The sequence below is a fragment of the Notamacropus eugenii genome, chromosome 6, assembly GCF_028372415.1.
Source record: "Notamacropus eugenii isolate mMacEug1 chromosome 6, mMacEug1.pri_v2, whole genome shotgun sequence".
Classification (NCBI taxonomy): domain Eukaryota; kingdom Metazoa; phylum Chordata; class Mammalia; order Diprotodontia; family Macropodidae; genus Notamacropus; species Notamacropus eugenii.
Genome location: NC_092877.1, coordinates 214,230,998 through 214,253,258, shown reverse-complemented (window position 1 = coordinate 214,253,258; position 22,261 = coordinate 214,230,998). Strand labels below are relative to the sequence as shown.

At 34.9% G+C, this 22,261-nt stretch overlaps 1 protein-coding gene across 1 annotated transcript in view; it reads left to right on the top strand.

The window, feature by feature from the left end:
- Window positions 1-22,261, top strand: part of MYO16 (myosin XVI) — an 884,880-nt gene that overhangs the window by 471,762 nt on the left and 390,857 nt on the right. The window contains exons 13-15 of the mRNA XM_072621988.1: window positions 2,380-2,490; window positions 11,479-11,544; window positions 15,727-15,854. Of these exons, the coding sequence (XP_072478089.1) occupies window positions 2,380-2,490; window positions 11,479-11,544; window positions 15,727-15,854 (305 nt within the window). The remainder of the gene's footprint in view (window positions 1-2,379; window positions 2,491-11,478; window positions 11,545-15,726; window positions 15,855-22,261) is intronic.

The window sequence follows — 22,261 nt, the reverse complement described above, 5'->3', positions numbered from 1 at the left end:
AAACACAGGTGCTCCGTCAGTCACCACCACAACATCCATATGTGGAACCATCAGTTACAACAAATGGAGAAGTTTTGAATGCTGTGGATAGGTTCACTTACCTTGATAGTGAACTTTCCAGGAATGTACACATTGTCAATGAGATTGATGCACACATTGCCAAAGCTAACTCAGTGTTTGTGAGGCTCTGAAGAAAATTTTGGGAGAGAAGAGGTATTAGACTGACTACCAAGCTAACAGTCTACATAGCTGTTGTGCTGACATCATTGTTGCATGCTTGTGAAACATGGACAGTCTACCAGCGCCATGCCAAGAAACTGAATTGCTTCCATTTGAACTATCTCAGGAAGATTTGGAGGATCACCTGGCAGGATAAGGTACCAGACACTGAAGTCCTCACTCTGGCTGAACTGCCAAGTATGCAAACTGTGCTTCAGAGAGCGCAATTCCAATGGGCTGGCCACATTGTTCAAATGCAAAATGTGTGCTTGCCAAAAATGCTATTTTGTGAAGAACTCACATGGGGCAGGCGATCATATGGTGGTCAGAAGAAATGTAACAAGGACACTCTCAAGGTCTTTCTTAAGAACTTGGGATTTGACTGTGCCACATGGGAGACACTGGCACAGGATCACATCAGCAAGGGTACTGTGCTCTTTGAGCAAAGCAGAATTGAGACAGCATAAAGTAAATGCAGGATAAACAAATTTGGGATATCCACCCCAAATATTCATACAGACTATCTCTACCCAACCTGTGGTAGAGCATTCTGAGCTCCTATTGGTCTAATCAGCCACAGTTAGACACACTGAAATTTCACTTTATTATGGTGATGTCATTTTGGTCCTCTTTAAAGACGGACAACAACCAACCATGTATTGCTTATGTCAGGCAGCTGGAAGCACTGTCTGTTGATCTTTATTTCTCTGTATTTTCTCTGAAATTCAGGGTACTGATTTTTTTCCCCAGAATTAAGTGAATAATATATATGTATATATATATATATATATATATATATATATATATATATATATATATATATATCTGTGCTTGATTAAAGTGATTGTTGACCCCTCAAACTGCTTTCATTTTAGAAAAGCAGATCAAAGAACTTGTACAGCAAGCCCTCCTCTGTATGTCATGGTACTTGCTTTTACATGGCTGTAGCTCAGTGCTCCCAGAAGAGTAACAACTTGGACAGAGATTCCACATCGTGCATGTGTAGTTAAATTAATGTTTATCGATGGCCTAAAAACTTTTGATTGCACCTGATTCTGCTGTCTTTTTCTTAATTCTAATGCAATCATGGTAGAAGCACACAGCACTACTTGGTGCTACAGCAAATTTTGTATTTAAATCTGTATCACAGGTTACTGTGGCCAAAGGACTCCTCTCCTAGTCGTGATCTTTTGATCATTTCTGAAGCTTTTCCTTCTCTTCCTCCATTACTGGGAGATGCAAATTACATTGGAACTGATTATACATAGTTGGCATCTTTATTCAATAAAAGCATCAATAAACTCATTTTAGCATCTGTTGAGAAACAATGTATGTGCTCTTTCCCTTTGGAAGTGTTGATCAGTAAGAAATTAAAGATATGATTGAATTTTTAAAGAAATCAAGTGTGGAACTTGTGGAGAGATCATACTGGGTAGAAGCATAGGAAAATTATGAAGTATAATGATTTCTCAGTATTTTAACCCTGAAATGAAAAACTTCTGTCTTAAGGGGAAATCCAAAGTGAATTTTTCTTTAGTAATAAGTTAGTAAATTATTAATGGTTTTCTGATGACTGGGAGGGATCTATTGTCCTATAAGGACCCTAAAGTATTAACCTAATAGTAGCTTTATCCTTGAAGCTAAGAAAATCCCAAATAAGCATGATTATAAAAATAAAATATTTGAAATGTAAGTACTTGCTAAATCTCATGCATTTGTATACAGAAACTGAATTCTGCACAGCTCCTTTCCATTCTAGTTTTAGTAATGGTGATATTCCAATGGTACTCATTTCCTGCGTTGGCCCTCTCTCTTCTTTCCCTTCCCCTGCCCCATCTCACATATGATTCCATAAGGAGAGAATAGAAATACTCTACTTCCTGAAATTATTTTTTAATAGTTTGATGACTATAAATGGCATGCTGGTACAAGCACTCTATATATGTGACAAAAACTTTTATTAAGACAAATGTGTCCTTTTGCCTGATAGTAAATATGAACTTTTTCTTCCAATGGACCTTTTCAGTTATTACAAAAGGATCATGAAGTATTATTAATATTTGTGTAGCCATCAATATTTGTGACAAAATTAAAACTGAAATGTCATACTATGAAGTGAATGGATTAAAATGAAATTATATGTGTAAGTTTATTTTTCAGGTCAAGTTGATGCCTCCAGCTCCCAATGATGATCTAGCAACACTGAGTGAATTAAATGATGGCAGTCTTCTTTATGAAATCCAGAAGCGCTTTGGCAACAATCAGATATATGTGAGTAGTTTTTACATTTTCTGTTGTGGTGCTTCCATCTTGTTGGAGATCTTGACCTATCCTTTGCTTCATAGACTAGAAAATTTTGAAAATCTACCTTCAAAAGGTGAAGACAGGTTTATAGTGATATTCCAAAAAGCATAAATAACTATATAGTGTGAATGGTATTTAAGTTACAATAATTACATAGGGGGATTTCAGAGTACCTATGTCAGACCCTGGTGTCTGCTCTTCAGGTCTGTTTGTAAAAGAGAGTTTTTGAAGACCATGAGTTTAATACCATATCCTACAGAATTGCAAGGTTCAAAGTAGATATTCCCAGTCTGGGAAACTCATAAAATATCGGAATCTGTATACATTACCGCAGTAATGTCTTCTTGCTTTAAGAATATTCATTAGTTCTATGGAAATAATTCTTTTGACAATTTGAAACATTTATGTTCTACAAATAATTTGTAAATGTGTCCTCTTGTCTGCGTTAGCTTAGGAAATCTGAAAATTCACACTAAGGAGACTGTGTTCAATATGAATGTGGTACTCTGAATTTGCTTAGGAATGGAAATTTCCCCTAAGTTATGAAGAAATTTCATTATGTTTGAGATAACAGTGAATATAAGTAGTTTTTACACAGATATGATAACAGGAATCATGAATAAGATTTTGATTAAAAATTATATGGAAGTTTTGATTTGTTGGTTCAAATCTTGTCATTTTCATGTCTAATGTTTTTCAATGCTTGATAATAAATCAGACACCTGGTAAAATAACGAATTTGAGTATATGTGTGTATGTGTATGTGCAGGTATGGGTCTGTGGGTTGGGGGGGTGCATATTAAACATAAGGTAAGTGCAAATAATTTCTTTAGTGAAATTAGAGTTTGTACATCTCTGAATTCCTTTTGATCACAATTCATTTTTATTTCCCAATTTACTGAGAAGCTGATTAGATCATTTTCATGTAAATGTAAAGCATTCAAATGTCCTTGGGACTAATAAATTATTAGTTGCAGATTAGTTTAGGAAAATGCATCACAGCAACCCAAATCCTAAAATAAAGTTTATGCTAGTATAAATGTATTTAAAATTAAATACTTCTACCAAATGGAATAGAATTTGAGGCAAAGGTTTGGCTAACCTAGATATAACTTCTTGGACTGGGATTTTGTTGTACTTATGCCTGAACTTTTTATCTTGTAGGAAGATGATGAAGATTTAAATTCTAAATTAATATTTGTTTACCTAGTTTTGGCATTCAGTCCAATTCTCCTCTTATATTTCATAAACCAATAAGGATTTATTAAACATTTACTATGTTCCAGGCACTATTCTTAAGAGACAGTGATTTATCTTTAGTCTTCACTCATAGCTAAAAATATCCAATGATTGTTCCCATTGAAAAAAAGAGAATTAGGAACTAAATGGTTTCCTCCTTTTGAAATTCCTTGAAACATTCTTCAATCCATAGTAGAGAGAACCACTCAGATTAGTTATAGAGCAGGTTAATTCAATTTTTGTTTTTAGATAAACTAGAATACTGATAGAAGTTGGGTGTGATTCTAAAAATCTGCCATATTGGCTAGACCCAAGGAATTTGAGCCTTGGCTAGACTCTTAGGGAATCTGAGCATGTTCATGGAGACAAGAAGACGTGTGGACAGAGAAGAGATCTAGATGGAATTAAGGGAGTAGTGCTCTGGGTGGGGGCAGGTGCAGACAATGAAAGGTCAGTTAATTAACTGAGAAGGGTCAATGCCCAGGATGTGAGCCATGTGGGAAAGTCCAGGGGCTTTTCCTTTTGGGGGTCAATCTTTTTTTAAAGTTTCAATACTTTCAAATATAGGTATCTGAAGACTATTTTCACTAAGGTCAAAGAGAGTCATCCTTTCCATATGCAGAGCTCTAATCAGTATACCTGTTATGCTGAAAACCGTTTTTGTCTTTCTTTGAACCCCCATCCTTATGACAGTTGATGAAATATTGTCATCTAGATTATTGTGTTTGTTCTTCATTCTAGAAGAGGACCATGACATCAAGATGATGACATGTCTTGCCGTTGACTTTGATTTGAGTGAGGGAGGGCTGTGCAAGGTCACCAACCTCACTTTCTCCTCCTGAGCCATCTGGGTCCAGTGGCCTGATATTCATCAGGATGACTGGAGATGGCCTAGGATGCAATGGGAGACCCTGACTCTTTCAGGCTAAGGTCTTATCACAATCTCACCTTGAGTGAAATACACCCATTCAATGAATAGGCTTCTTTAAGTAGTTACTCAAGGGAGGTCCCCTTTAATAAAAAAATCAAACTGGGAGTAGAAGACCCTCAGGCTTCTTGGGTAAAAGAAGAACAATTATTATTTAGTATTTACGTTTGTTTTCAATTTTTAACAATCACTTCCATAAGTCTTAAATTTTCTCCCCCTCCCCTTTCCCTTCCTCCCTGAGATGGCATGCAACCTTTAAGGGTTCTACACATACAACCTTATTAAACACATTTTCACATTAGTCATGTTATTTTTCAAATAAGAGTGTTGGACTAAGTCCCTTACAACTCTAAACTTTTGATCTCCTGGTCTAATATTAGATATTTCTTCCAAAAAAGATAAGCTATTTTACATATAAATTTTACACGATACTTATTTACTATTTGATCAAAGATTTTCTTTGTAGGTTGGAACCAAAGAGACCAAGACTTGGGGCTTGAAATTCAAATATATTCTTGACCTCATTCTCTTTCTTATCCTCTCCAAGAATAGGGAGGTTATTATCAGACATCTTGCAAAAAACCAAGACAAACAAACAAAAAAAACCCCAAAACACCAAAGGTATTGTATCCCCAGATTGTCTCTCGCTATAACAAACATGTTTAGAAAATAGAATATGCTCCATAATTTCAAAAAAAAAAGATTGTAGAATAGAAGGTAGGCAAGTGTAATCCTATAAATAAGCCAGCAGAATTAGAGATTTACACAAAGTGCCTTTTTATCAGGGCAAAATTAAGAAAGAAATTCACAAGCTGTACACCCAATAAGGTAAGGGACAATCTCATCTAAACTTCATTGCCCTTGAACCTATCACACTCTTCTGCACATTGCATAGGTGGTGTTTAATGAATGTTCAATTTTACTGGAACCAGGGGTCATTCGCATATCCTAAACCACTATTAAATGGTGAAGAAGTTGTTATTTTGTTGTCCTTGTTGTTGAGCTTCAATCATACCTGACTTTTCATGATTCCATTTTGGGTTTTTTTAAGTATTTTGCAATTTTCTTCACCGGTTCATTTTATAGATGAGGAAACTGAGGCAAACAGGAGTAAATGACATATATGGGTCACACAACTAGTAAGTGTCTGAGGCCAATCTGAACTCAGGTCTTCCTGACTCCAGGCCCATTGCTCTATCCACTGCATCACCTAACTGTTCATAGCAGTTCTTGACATTAGCTATATAATTCCCAGTACATACAATAACAAATGGGCAGAAATTAAGAAAGCTAAGGGAGAATTATAAAGAGACCTCTTAAGAAGTCTCTTCTATCAGAAAATTTTGAATAGCTTCAGCTTCTTCAGGCCAGAGAGTCTAAAAAGTTTCATTACTTCAAAGATCTATTTTTTTCAAAAGAGGAGTGATTACATGTTCTACACCCAAGACAGTCTTGAATCTTGAGAGCTTTGCTGCTTAATGTCCGCTTAATATGTAAGAAAATCATGATCATTTCCCTCTGACCTACCTATAAATCAAAAACGTGCAGTTTAATGAAGTCTTTAAAAATGTCCAAATCTTTCAACCTTACATTTAAAAAAAGAGTATTTTCTAACATTACTCTCTCATATGTGACAAGGATCATTATGAAGAATTCTGCCTTCCATCATCATCGTTATAAATAATAACAATAATAAAAGCTTGAAATTTCTGTGATGGATCTTCACAGATTTTGAGGTGAAAAGGACCTAACAAATTATTTTGTCCAACCCTCACCGATAAGGAAATTGTAGGTCAGAAAAGCAATGGATTTGCCCAAAGTGAATAGGTAGCATTAGCAGAGATTCAACTGGAGCAGAGTTCCAAAGGCAACAGTTTCCATTACAGCAAGCTAGAAGTTACTTCTAGATACTTTGGAGGACTTTATTTTTCTGTTGCCTTTCTGACACCATTTCCCTGTTCTGGGATTGAAGGGAAGTCAACTACTATTCATCACTGTTAATAAGACCTAAAATCAGGACCTTTTCTTTTGTCTCTCATTTCATTTTCTTTCCTCTTTTATTGACCATGCATCTTTCCACTTGTAGATTCATTTGTATTTTCTTTCCACAACTTACTCTTTCATTTTTAAAAGAAATATTCTTGCAAATTACAGAGAGGGCTCATGGTAGATTTCAGATTTACCAAGTAAGGGTCTGAGAACATCCTAGTAGTAAGATATAAACCACATTTGTGAATATTATCCTGTCTAAAAACAAACGTGTGTCAGCATGATGAAATTGGAAGAATATTTCTTTGGAGACAGAGAAACTGGGTTCAAATCCCTAAGTGTATCACCTACTCCCTAGGAGTCTACTTCTGGCTTATTTAATGTTTCTTGATCTTGGGTTATACAACTGAAAAATAAAGAAGATGTACTGCCTCTAAAATAGGAGTTTTTAAATTGTGCTTCACAGTCTACCTAAGGGGTTCATGGGTAGATCTCAGGGAGTCAATGAATTTGGAAAGGGAAAAATACATCTTTTTTTTCAATATAATTGGTTTCCTTTGAAAACTTAAATATTTTGTTTCATTCATTTAAAAATATTATTCTGAGAAAGGGTTCTATGATTCACCAGACTCCCAAAGAGGTCCATGACCCAGAAAAGGTTAAGAACTCCTACTCTAAAGTCTCTTCTGTTTCCAAATGTAAGATGTTATGATTGGATGAAGAAGTTCTTTTATGATAGATAGATGGACAACATATGCCTATAGAACATATAAACATTTGAAGATATTACTGTATACTGCTGTTCTTTATCATGAAGAAGATTGCAGGTAGGGTCAGAAGATCTTCTGCTTAATGATTAGTTGACACTGGCCTAGTCATTTAACATCTCTAAAATCAGTTTCCTTATCACTTTTCATGCTGCACTGGCTCAAAGTTCCATTAAAAAAATATATGTGTAATGCATTTTTAAATCTTCAGTATTTCAATGCTTTGATGAATCTATTGTATCACTGATGTAAAAACTCCTTTCATCAGTGCAGATTATAATATTCCTATGGCTTCTAATTTTGTGTAGCTCTCTTGACAGCATCTTCTATCTTACCATAAACACTCCATAGGTGAGTCATTTGGCACACCTGAGGTCTTTGCATGGAATATCACATGTGTAGGAGTACAATCATAAGACTTGGACTATAACACTTTTGGTACATGAGCCCACCTTTTTCCAATTATATATGTCCTGGTACATGCCTTTTAGGTCACTCTCAAAACAAGACATTGATGCTGGTATTACAGACTACTTATGTTTGGAATATGGCTTTTCATTGCTCTATAAATCACCTGCAATTTATATTCTTTTTGATATAATGTCCCTCTATAGTTTGTAGCTCTGTAGTATACCTGGAATAATACCGATTACTGAACAATAACGAAGCAAAACACAGCTTAGGATCCATTAAAATCAATCAACAAGACGTCTTTGTTTGTTTAGCATACATTATATCCCAGGTGCTGTGCTAAGCACCATGGATAAAAAGACATATTTTTAAAATAAACATATTCAGAACAAATACAAATTAATTTTAAGGGGTCATAATAACAATTTGAGAGGCAATATAGTAGGTGATGTCTGAGCTGAACTTTGAGGAAAACTAGGACCATTAAAATAGTTGAGTTTCCCAAATGTGATGCAGCTGACTGCTATTCTGTTTTGAATATTGTCCACCTGCAGTGGCTGCCCATGATATAAATGCTAATTAATCAATCAACAAGTATTTAACGTATTTATTTGTTGTTTGTTTTTTTCTCAGTGCAGATGGGCAGTGATCTGTCAAGCATCTTTGGCTTCAGTGAGGGGACTTTGTAGTGTTTCACTGATAGATACAATTTACATCATGTTGTCTATAAAATGGAACATTGTTAGAGTACCACCATCATCATAGAACTTATCTTCCATTTGATTTAATGCATGCTAATTGGAAAGTTATTTCCATTTCACTTCTATTATTGAACCTCATGTGATAGCAAAACATGGCACTGACTTAAGAAGCTATGGTCACTGCCATATAAAGTATTGATATCTTGGTACTGGGTACAAAAGATTTCCATGGTCTGACATAATGGAGTCTATTTATAATTGTTGTGCTGGTGCAGGAATTATTGAGAGATTCCAAGTGATTTTAAAAATTAACCATTTCTTGATAATCTTCGGTAATCATTGATAAAAAGATAAGTCTCTCTAGCATTTTAAATTTGGCAACTCTGGAATATAACAACTAGTACAGTCTATTCTACATAGACTGCTTCTTTTATTAAAGGCAGAGGACCCACGAAATCATGTGTGTATATGTATGAGAGAGCTCTAGAAAAAGAGAATGAGGGTACTTAACTCGAAGGTGAAATATGTATTCTGGGGAGAAGTATAATGACTCCCAGCCTGTACCTAATACTTCAATTAAGTTTCATTTTTTTACTTAATATTGTTAATAATCTACTTTAATAAACAAGTAAATTTTATACTAGTAGTAATAGTGATTTAAAATTTTATTGTATAATTAATCAATATACAATATCTCTATGATATTTGGGTGGTCTATTGAAACATGTTGGAACTAAAAAAAGGCCTACTATTTTAAAAACAGATTTTCAGAAATATATATGCATTCTCTTTTGGAGTAGTATCTTAAAGAACTTCTGTTAATATATTTTTTACCTGGAAGCACTAAAACCTAAAGAATTTAGGTTATTTTTACAATATTGAATGCCTTCCTGCTAAGGAAGTATGCTGACGTAGGTCAAGATGTAGGACATAAAGGGGATGAGTAGGTGCCATAGAGAGCACTGGGCCTAGAATCAGGAAAACCTGAGTTTAAATCCAGCCTCAGACACTTGACACTTACTAGCTTATGACCCTGGGCAAGTCACTTTACCTCTCATTGCCTCACCAAAAAAAGAGTTTACTTGTTTTATGTGAAGTTGGCATAAGGAAGGAAAAAATCTTCCAGGCTAAGAGTACGTGGCCCAAAGTACAGATGCAAGAAAGTAAACAGTAAACTATAAGCTATATTATATAAAGTTAAAGGGCAAAGGATAACCAAATCTAGGGGCCCATGACAGAAATAGGAAAAAAAAGAGTTCATAGCTATGAACCTTTAGCATCATAGATTTTTGAGCTGAAAGGGATAGTAACCGTCTGTCTGAATCACCTCACTTTACAGCTTCTTAACTGAAACTAAGAGAGGTTATTTGACATGGTCAAAGTCCCAAACAGAGTAAGCAGCAAAGCCAAGATTCGAACTCTAGTCCGCTGACCAAAAATACAGTGTATTTTCCATCATACCATTTGCCACTGCTATTTGAAAAATCAGAGAGCTATCCCAAAGGTAGGGTGTGTTGATGATGATGAGATGATACGCTGGTCTTTCCTTCCTCTAATGGAAATATTTTTTATTAGACATTTAAAAGACATACATTCTACTTTATTATTGTACTCTATAATGCCCAAAGTATACCTTATTAGTGAATGCCTAAGCAGAAACTGTAATCCAAATGGTCTGACATTCAATTCCATTTCTCGTTTCACACCAATATGTTGTGTAAATATATCGAAAATTTCTCACCAGGTTTTAAACTTGGATTCTTTTACACAGGAAATAAATGTGATAAGAACTATACTATTTTCTATATTATAAAACAATATGAGAGAATTATGACTTGGAATCTGAAATAATATTTTTATAAACCTCAAGCAGAAAATATATTTATCTTTAACAGAGAGAATGACTATATCATAGGTTGAGATATTAAAACACAGAGGAAAAATTTTGTTTAGGAGGCAGCAAAAACTGAGAATGAAAGACATCTGTTCCTAGTTGCAAACCTAACTAATCCTAGTTATAATAAAATAAGTGCTGATCACTCCCCCGAAAATTGATTTCAAATTCAAGAAAATTTTCCCTTCAGCATTTTCTTTGTATTTGCAAGGGCTGAGCTAGAAAAGAAAATGAAACAGTAGAATTTAAATTCTACGGGTAAACAGAATGTATACACATAAGCATATGCAAAATGCATGTAGATTAAAAGCAGAATAATTTTAATGATCAATACAGGGGAGAACGCAAACAACAAGGCTGCTAGCAAAAGCCTGGCATATACTATTTACTTTCAGGGAAATGAGGCAGAGATGAGGAAAGAGATAGCTACAGGGTTGGAGAACAGTGAGAGCAAAGATATAGATGTGGGCCATGGAATATGTTTGGAATTTAGTATAGAAGGAAGTATATTAGCTCTACAATCAGAGGACCTAGATTCAAATCTCACCTCTCATAGTTCCTACCTATATGACCTTGGACAAGTCACTTGTCTTCCTTGAGACTCAGTTTTCTTACCTCTAAAATGAAAGGGTCTGATTAGATTCCCAATGAGGTTCCCTTTTTAGAGGTAACAACGAGAAGATTAGTTTGGTGGGAACATAAAGAGTAATATGATATAAGGCTAAAACAAAAAAAAAATAGTCATATTGTGAAGCATTTTAAATGTCAGACATAAAAGTTTGTATTTTATTTTAGAGGCATTGACATTCCTTGACCAGAGGACAGACAAGGTCATAACAATGCTTTAGGAATGTTAGTTTAAGGAAGAGAGAATGATGACTGCCTGAATAATTTATAAATTGTTATATTGTGAATTTTCATTTAGTCCATTAATTGTTCTTTACTATTCCTAGAAAACAATCATTAACCTCTTATCTACTTGCTAGATCACGATATTGAAAGTATTCTTTTTTCCTTCTCCAACAGACTTATATTGGGGACATACTTCTGCTTGTTAATCCATTCAAAGAACTTCCAATTTATTCCAATATGGTAAGTATTCACTTTAGACTCTGGGATATCAATCTTGATTCACTCCTATTAAACATATCTACGGTTATTACTTAAGTAGGTTACAAAAATTAACCAGCTACATTCGTCAGATATCACTTAGGGAATCTTCATTCATGAAATCATTCAAGAATAAATGAAAAAATTTAAATATTTACTATGTGCTAAGCACTGTTCTAAACATTATAGCTATAAGTATGGAAATGCAGAGGCAGTACCTGTCCTTAAAGAGTTTAAATTCTTAATTGAATTTTCTTCCTCTTGAACTATTTGGTGCTTTTGACCTTTTCCCCTTGTATCATTCTGGTGCTCACCGGCTGACTGTCCCCTTTTGATGGTCGATTACCCCTGGGGATGGACCATAAGAAAGTTTCAGCCTCTGTCTACCTTGGGGAACTTAACATTTCACCAGCCTGGTTCCTCACCAAAGCAGCTTCTGAAAGCCCAGAATTGTCCCAGCTGGATTCCAGGCTCTTTTCTTTTAAGCCCAGTGTAGTCACTCTCGCTTGCTCTCTGTCTTAGTTCTTTCATATTTTTAGTTGTCTGGCTGGGCTGAATCAGAGAGCTCTCCTTTTTGTGGAGTGTTTTTACCACCTACTCAGAGTGTTTTTACCACCTTAAGATTCCCTAGTGGAGAGGCCACCATAAAAAGAAGGAAGTAGACTCCGCCTTCCCCTCTGTATCATCCCCTCTTGTAGCCACCAGATGGTGCTTCAGTAGTGGGTGTAATTACTGAGCTTCTGCCATAGAAGGGAAATCCCCAAGTGAATGTAGAAGCCCCAAGCTTGTGGGTGCTTTAGGAATTGGCGTACTCTATTAATACACAAAGCTGCTGCCTTATTGGAATTCTTGCTTTTTCTGTCTTATGGATTCAGCTGTAACTGTTGTGTCTCTACCTTTGAATGTTTCTACCTTTTCTTTAAAGTAGTGACTAGAAAAAAAAGTTTAGACATCATTTGTTACTGATGTGACCCAGGAGTCTCAAAGTGGGGAGAAAACGCACAAAGTGGAGTGATGAAAGAGGTAGAAGGAGAAACAACAAAGTAGACATTTTGTGAATGTTTACTCCTGGATGAAAAAGTTTCAAGAAGTTGAGTTATGAATGTCAAAACTCACTTAAAAGAAAAGGAAAACAAAGGGTATTTGACATGTTCCAGGGTCTTTGTGGCATCAAGTCATCTCAGATCATTCCTTCTTAGACATATAGAATATGGACAAATATTAGCACTGACTATGAAAATAGAGAATTATTTTGTGAATATTTTGGAGTATTACTGCAGTCTTCTGTGACTGCTAAATAAGAGGGGAAAAGGTCCATTACGGTCACTTTATCAAGCACAGACAGACTATTGCAACTTCCTTTTCCTCTACTAGAATGTAAACTTGAGGATAAAGACTTTCTTCTTTATGTTTCTAGCACTTTGCACAGTGTCTGACACACAAGCTCTCAATATGCTTATTCATTGTTTATGTATTAAGAGATCTTTTAAAAACTCAAAACAAATGGAAATGAATGTTTTCCTTCTACTCTCATGCTCCATTAGACAATGAGATTTCTTTTAATTCTCTAAATGTTGCTATCCCTTACTGATTAGTTGAATCTGTTCTCTACTTTTCCTGTTTTCTCATTGCTTAGAATATGTTTTATCATGGAAAGGTATGCATATAAATTCTAGGACTCCAAGAAAATATGACTTTCAAAAAGTAAACTCTTATTCTTTCCAAATCAAATGCATGAATAGTGAATATTTCCCTTTTTTCTAGAAGCTTCCATTGTAGATTCTCTTTTAATCTTTTACCTTACAGTCACTCAAAATAAAGTCAAGGCTATCTACCTCAATACAAACTGAATGACTTCTTGGAATTTTGCGTAAGGGAGTCTGCCATAAGCACACACACACCAAAAGAAAAAAAAAAATCTCAGTCCAGAGTTTAAGAATAATGAAATTAATTTTATCAAATAGTCTGAATTTTGAAAAGTTAATAAAATAAATGAAGTCTTTTAAGTTCAACAGTTTTCATTAGCTTTTTTGAACAAGTCACTTTTTAAATTAAATACATGTATTTTTAATTAATCTCAATGTTTTATAATCTCCTTTAAAAATTTCTCTGAACTGAGACAATTTGCATTTGACACATTTCAGAAGATTTCTGCACATTTGGTGTTAAGAAGATTATTTACTTTTAAAAAAATATGAGTTCACGGCGGCATATCACAAACAGATAGTATCCATCTGATTGCACATAGCCTAAACTCCTAAGATTCTATTAAATTCATATAGGCATGATTAGGAAGAGATTTATGGAAAAATTATGAGCAGATTTTGTGATGAGCTTGTTATCAGGAAAAGACTTGATTGATTATTGTGCCAAGTACGCCATCTACTCTTAAAAAAACACAACATTTTGCCTAAAGAGGACATATTCCCTAGCATGGAATGAATAGAAAAGCAAAGTAATTGTATTGCCTTGTAGGTTAATACAGACTGCTAGGGCCCCCTTGTGTTTGGATTTATATTTCACATTAATTGAAGTCTACCTCATTTTATGAATTAGTTCAGGACTTAAATTTTTAAAAGTAGTATTGATTTCAAAATAACATTAAGAAAGTAAAGCAAGCGCCACTGTTATACTGAAATTAATATCCTGAAATCCTAGCATATTTGTCTGAAGAAGAGGTAAATTCATATTATAACTGGTTCTATGTCTCACATTCCGTAACAGAGATGCAATGCTGACTGCTCTTGCATAAATTGGATATTACTGACTGATATCAGATTTTAAATAATCAATTTTCAGCTCATTTTATATAATTGCATATTTTCCTCTTACAAATGGGAGTGCATTATTGTGTTGTAAAAGAAGATGGAAAGAATTAAAATTTGTGAATGAATTAAGAAGAATCAAACGTAATTCTATATTTTTCCACTATGTATATCTAGTGCATAGCATAGCTATATATTTGTAACTTCCCTAGCTACAAAATAGAGTTGTAGAATGTCATATTTTATACACATTATTATTTAATTATTTCTTCATATATATATATTTTTTTTATTTGCCAATATGTACATACTCATATACATCAATTTAAAAATTCAACTTTAGTACTGAATTTTTCATTATGAATGTTTAATATATTCCAACAGCAAGTATACATTTGCAAATGTTATAGTTATAAAATTACTACAGTAGAATTATCCACAATACAAGAAGCATCAGTAACTTAAACAATAAAGGATCATCCTTGCGCTTAGGAAGAAATGGATTCCAGGTCTGCCTCATAACACACTTAATGGTGCCACCCTGAGCAACGAACATATAGAAGGTGTTTTACAAATGAATTCAAGATAGAGATATTGTCTCTACTTTAGCAGACTCAAAATTAAGATGATGTTTGTTTTTTAAGCCCACATTGAGTATAAAATGTGTCATGATCTTTAAAAGAGGCAGAGTAGAATAAATACAAAGCCTCAGAGTCAGAAAGATCTTATACAAATCCTGCTTCTAACTCACAGTTGTTGTGTGATCCTGGGGAAGTCACTTACTTTAAGACTGTAATGTTACAGAGGAGGTACCAATCTAATTGATAGAAGGAGTTTCCTCCTTCACGAACTTGCTATACTAATGAAATTCATCAGGATGAGTGGAGATGGGTCAGGATGCGATGGGAGACCTTGGCCCCTTAGGCCAAGGTTCATTCAGTTACTCACTTAGGAACAGCCACCCTGAGGGTCTTCCCCTCCCAGCTTGATTTTTTTCTCGTTTTTTCAACTTAAAGGGGTAATCTCTTGACTCATTTCTTAAAGAGGACTATTTACTAATGGGAGTTTCCTCTCTCAAAATGAGAACCTGAAAAAACCTTTGCCTAAAAGGGCCAAGGTGTCCCCTTGCATCCTGGGTCATCTCCAGTCACCCTGATGAATATCTGGTCACTGGATTCAGATGGCTCTGGAGGAGAAGTGAGGCTGGTGACCTGCACAGCTCTACCTCACTCAAAACAAAGTCAAGTGCAAGTCATGTCATCCTTTCTCTGATGGCATGGTCTTCTTCAGCAACGAAGGACGAACACAACAGCCACAATACTAATGAAATTGCAGTCCTTACCTAATCTATGTTCATTATAAGCAAAGAGTTTTGTCTCAGTGCCATCTATTTTTTCAGGTCATGCAGCTTTACTTGAGCAATACTGGAAGGCTGTGTTCCTCTTTGCCCCCACATATTTTTTCCTGTGCTGAGAGAGCTTACCACATGCTTTTCCAGGAGCAGAGGCCTCAATGCTTCATCCTCAGGTACAGTCTTTTTCATCATTGAGTAACACATGATCTGATACTGACTTTTTCCTGCAAAGGACTTAGCATCTTCATTTTTTATGATTTCATTTTCGTTTGTCTCATCAACAATTGAAGTTGGGATACAATTATGTAATGAATATATTATGTTTCCATCAACTACTACTCATTTGCATTAGTTGAAATATCCTGAAGAGCAAAACTGTATCAATATTAACAAAGTTCAGTAGAAACTTATTTCAATTCATAGATTTAAAGTAGAATCTCAAGATCTTTTTGCTTTAAGTTCCAAGAAACTACAATCATTTGATCAACAAATTAATAAATAATTTAACTAACCTAAATTGCGTAAAATAAACCTAAGGAGTTAAGATGACAACTTAGACTTTGGACTTTCAAAAGTAGTTTAATTTAATTGATGTTTTATAAATATTTTAGGCTGATTAGTCAAAAATTGAAACATATCTTTTTGGAAATTGATCAGCTTTGGTATTGTGAGTATCTATACACTCAGCTTAGGCTGACTGGTTTGAATAAAATATTTTTAAAATATATTTCTCTTTATGTTCTAAAAAAATGTTTTTTAGGCCACACATTATTGTAGCTTTGGTATGTTCTTGTTCAATCTTAGGTGTATCTGGAAGAAATTTTTACTAACATTTGGTCTAACCTCCTCATTTTAAATAAAAGGAACCTTCCTATTTTTAACCAGAATTAAAATAGTCATAAATAAGTAAAATCCATAAATATTTATGTTGGGTAGGAAGGATAGAGTGCCAGGTCTGGAGTCAAGAAGATGAGTTCAAATTTGACTTTAGATATTTCCTCGCTATGTGAACCTGGGCAAGTCACTTAACCTCTATTTACCTTAGTTTCTTCACTTTGTAAAAATGGGGATAATAATAGGACTGATGACCCAGAGTTGTTGTGAAAATAAACTGAGATAATATTTGTAAAGCCTTTTGTAAATGACAAATCACTATATAATTGTTAACTATTATAATAACAATAATGAAATATTTTAAGTAATTGTAATAGACTACATTTAGATAGCATTTTACAAACAGTACCTTACTGGATTCCTAGAGCCAGCTTGTGAGGGAAGTAGAACAAATATTATCTCCATTTTACAGAAGGAATAGCGTCAGGCCAAGTGATTTCCTCAAGATCAAAGAGCTAGTCAGTATCAGAGCAAGGTATCTATTCAGGTGTTCTAGCCCAAATATAATATTCTATTCACTATAGCATACCACTAGATACATCTCAGAGCTCAATTTACTATTAACATATTCCAGCTACCCTTCATTAGATATTTAAAATCCCATGATCCCAGGCCTTATCAAAGTTTTTTGAAATATAGAAATTTGATGTGATATATTTCTTTTTGCTCAGTATCATAAATACCATGTAACACACTTGAATGAGCCTGTAAACACTTTGTAGGAGCAAGAATATTAAATTTCAAATAAAAATATCCGAGTTACACCTCTAGTTTTTCTGCTCAATTCTTATGTAACTTTGGACAAGTCACCACATTGAGCCTCAGGTTCAGGTTATATGCAAAATGAGATCAGTGTTTTAGGTGGTCTTTATTGGTGAAGAGAGTCCCAACCCCAGGAGCTCTCCATATTTATAAAATCATTGGTCCTTTGCAAATCCCAACATTCAAACATGAGGCATTCTTCAAGCCACACTGTAGTAAACAAAAAGTTATCTGTGTAAAATCTAAAACATTTTCCAAATTATTTTACTTTTATTCACATTAATCCTACTATCAAGATAATTGAACAATATAAAATTATATCAACAAGAATTTATTAATTGATTGCTATATGCCAGGCATTGACCTAAGTTCTTTATAGATATTTTCTTCTTTGATTTTCACAACAACCCTGAGATGCAGATGCTACTTATCCCAACTTTATAAATGAAAATTAAAAAAAAAAAAAACTAAAGCAGATAGAGATTAAGTGACTTGTTCAAGGTCACACAACTAAAATGTGTTTAAGGCCATGTTTAACTCAAGTCTTCCAGATTCAAGTCCAGTTTTCAAAACTCATCTTTTTTTTCTTCTTTTTAAGCAATAATTTAGAATTTCACAGATGTAAGAAAATTATGAGTTTTCATTATATCTCATCTTCATCATTGTCATCATTTGATCTTTTTTTCTGGTCATTTTATAGGAGATCAAACAAAGGCCCAGAAATATGAATGATTTACCAAAGTTATGGGCCAAACTGGGACCAGATCTCAAGTCCCCCACACCTAATTTCAATGCATTTTTCACTGTATCATGCCACCTCCAAAAGAACATAAGAATTTTCATATCACATACAGCTCCGATGCCTTGACAAAAGTTTGAGTAACAAGGCTATTTACACAGAACTTACTTATACAGGAATATCAGCTAGTCCTAATAGGAATGTGGTCTAGGGAGAGCAGAACCCAAATGGCACAAGAGCAGCAGGAAGTATTGCAAACTTTCTCTCCAAAACTCCCCCAAACAGATCTGAAAAATGCATTGGAATAAGTTCTGCTCAGGAAGTACAAGAAAAAAATCAGTCCTTTTTTTTAGTCTAGATAAGCAAAGGGAGACTGTTAAAGAGGTCTATAGACATGGTATGGTCAGGAATACATCACAGAGCATAGCAGCTTCTGAGCCCAAGAACAATGATGTCCCATACCTGTATGGAACACTTCAACTTTGTGTAGGTTAGGAACAAGTTCCAAAGGGCACTTCTGTCATTCATTACTCAGTTCCAGGTCACAGACCTGAGCAGACTGAGGAGAAGGAACACATCCATTTGTGATCTTTCAGGGTAGGTAACAATTCCCAACCATAGCCTGTCTACCCCAGCAAGAAGGAAATTTTAGAAGCAAGCTATAGTAATGTTGCTCAGCCCTAGAAATGGAGAACAGTTCTCAGTCTAGCTTCTAGACCAATTTGGATCCAACAGAGGAATAATTAGGACCCAGGTCCTAGACCAAAGGGAAGCCTACATTTTTGTTTGCCAGTAACTGCAGAGCTTTCTAGGTGGCTGATAGGAGCTGAGAACTGCAACAGTCTTCTGTTGCTCAGAATGAAACCCAGGTCAAGAACTTGCATAGCTTAAGCAAGGGGGGCAGTGATCAGACTTTGCTGTGGATCAAACTACTTTAGGAGCAATGAAGACTTACAGGTGCTCAGACTGAGTTGTCTATGGCTCTAACATTAAGTGAAAAGTCAATAAGGAGTCTGGAGTGGTCTGAAAGAATTGGCAAATTAAAAAATTTCTCCATAGAAAGCTATTACGATGACAGGGACACTCAAGACACAAACCTAGGGGGACAGAGTGACTCCCAAATATCTATGAGCAAAATCTAAAATAAAAACAAGAAAATTTAAAACTTAAAATTTTAGGGAAGTGAATGTTGAAAACTAAAAGTAAATAAATTTTACAAAAAGATTGAATAGCAAAAATGAAATTAAAACATTAATACAAATTCAATTCAAATTCCTGAAAGATGCAGCAAAAATTCTAAACAGAGGTACAGGAAAGCTATGATAGCAACAGAAGATATAAAAAGAAAATTAATTAATTATGCAAAATTTTACCCAAACAACAAACCCCCTAAAGACTAGAATTTATGAAATAAAAACCAATTTACTACATGAGACAAGAAACATATGTTGTTCAGTCTTATCTGACTGTTCATGACCCTATGGACCACACTATCCTTGGAATTTTATTGGGAAAGATACTAGAGTGGTTTACCATTTCCTCATCCAGTGGATTAAGATCAATGAAGGTTAAGTGACTTGACAAGGGTCATGTAGCTAGTAAGTGCTAGTAAGACCAGATTTGAATTCAGGTTTTCCCAACTCCAAAGCTAGACCTCTATCCACTGAGACATCCAACTTCCACAAGAAATATATAAACAATATTAAAAGATTAGAAAAATTAGAAGAAAACATAAGGTATTACATAACAAAAGTAAATGATCTGGAAAATGAATCAATCCAGCAGAAAAAAAATTTAAAAAATCCTTGAACTATCTGAAAGCAATGATTAAAAAAAAAGCTTAGACATCATCTTTCAATAAATCCTAAAAGAAAACTGCCCAGAACTTTTAGAACCAGAGGGCAAAATGCAAATTGGATCCATTACTTACCTTTTGAAATCAACTACAAAATGGGAAATTGGGAGGTGAGGAAACCAAGATGGTGGAATAGGGGGATCATAACAGCCAAGCTCCCCCAATATTGCCCTACAAACAACTTTAAAGCAGTACCTCAAATCAAATTCTGAAGTGGCACAGACAATACAAATTCAAGATGAAATTTTTTTAGGAAGTAAAAAGGAGAGGTCTGTGATACTGGGATGAGACCTGGCCAGTTGCAGACTTAGAGGCAGCTGCAAAACTAGCAGCAGCTTCAAGAGCTCTTAACCCAGTGACAGAAAGGGGTTTGGACAACTTGTCAGAAAGAGATTACAGGGGACCCCTATGCTTACACTGGTGCAGGGCCATGCACTGTTTGGGAACTCTATTGCCCATACACAGTTCCAGGTCACAGTTATAAGGTGAAGACGAATGCTTGCAATTGCAATGAGGCAGGAACCCTTGTCTCAGTTCCAGGACAGAGAGGAGACCTTGCACAGAAGCAGGCATCTATCCTGGGTAAAGAGAATAGTGATCACATCTCTCCTCAGATCATACCACCTTAGAAGTAATGAAAACTTACAGACCCCCAGAAATACATGTGAAGATACCAGGGCAAGAAACAAAAACAAAAAACCTGAAGCTCAGAACAGTGCCCCCTTCTCTCAAAGTGGGCAGAGTCCAACTTTAACATAAAGTTTAAAGACAAAAAATAGGCTTAAAAAACAAGCAGATAAAACAAAAAAAAACATGACTATATGAAGCTATAACAGTGACAAGAACTTAGAAGCACAATATGAAAGCAGCTAAAAGTGGAGGGCTTGGAATATGATATTCAGGAAAGCAAAGGAGCTAGGATTATAACCAGGAATAACTTACCAAGAAAAACTGAATATAATCTTTCAGGAGAAAAATAAATGACATTTAATGAAATGAAAGACTTTCAAGTATTTTTGATGAAAAGACCAGAGATCAATAAACAAATGACCTTCAAACACAAAATTCAAGGGAAACATAAAAAGTCTCTGATAATATTAAGAAACAAAAGGTCTTATTTTACACCTCAGCCTTTCATGGATCCTTTTTTAAAATTCTTCCTTTCATCTGTAAATTACATTGTTTTTCTCAGATACAGGGTTTATGTAAAGATAGAAAGAGCAAGTTCTTCATAAATTCCCTAAACTTGCAGGTGAATCATGGATTCCTAATTTGATGTTCCTAATAGATCGGTTGTTACTAAAGTTAGCACCATAACGTTTGAACTGGTTTTTACCTCATGCCCTAGTTATTGGAAAACCAAATTGAGGAGATGGTGTTAGGCCTCACTGAAATTGTATTGAGTCCTGTTACTGGAAAGTTTTAGCAGCCTTGACTAGGAAATTTCTACAAGTGACTTGCACCCAAAAGATCAGATCTACTAGGAGGAACACCTCTCCAAAACTGCCTTGAGAATGAAGATCATTCCAGAATTTCCCAGGAAAATGTTTTGAATGATCAGACAACTACAGGGCACAGCTGGGTCTCAAGTGGAAATATGCTGATTAAATGGACATTTAGAGCAGGTTGCTATTAAATGTTATTTAATATTGATGATCATTTTTTGTATTTCTCTTGCTTTGATAGTTACTGGTGTTTATGTTTGCCTGCATGAGTGATATGTTCAAATTCCTCTTATGTATTGTTTGGGGATCATGGCCATCCCTCCACCACATTCCTCCATTAACTAAAAGTCTGTCTTCTTTCAGCATTAACCTCACCTTCCTGAAACCTAAACCAAGGAATAATAATGTTAAAGACATTTCTTAGATAGAAGGTGAGGTGGGGTTAGAGATCTCCAAAATGATTTAGTTATTTGTTTATGTCCCCTAGCTAACTATGTAACAGAGATTTCCCTGACTCTGTTTTTTTGGTTATCTTGGCATGTTGAACTCTCACCTCTCCATCAGTCCATTGTGAACCTTCTAAATGAAGTTTAATTTTCAATCTGATCAGTACACCTAGAGAGTCTAACTTCCAGTTTGTGTGATGAAAATGTCTTCTCATTTATTAATATTGTTTGAACCTAACTTTATGTAGTTAGAAATTGTCTGACTCAAGTGGGTCAAGTTGACCCCAGAGACCCTCCAGGGAAGCCAGAATGCTTATTTTTAGGTCCACTTACCCAGGTCTCAATTTTACCCAAAAAGCTTGTGTTTTGGATTCCCCAATAGCTTATGTTTCAATGTAGCCCAAATTGTATTGAATGTTTATATACACCTGTTGATATT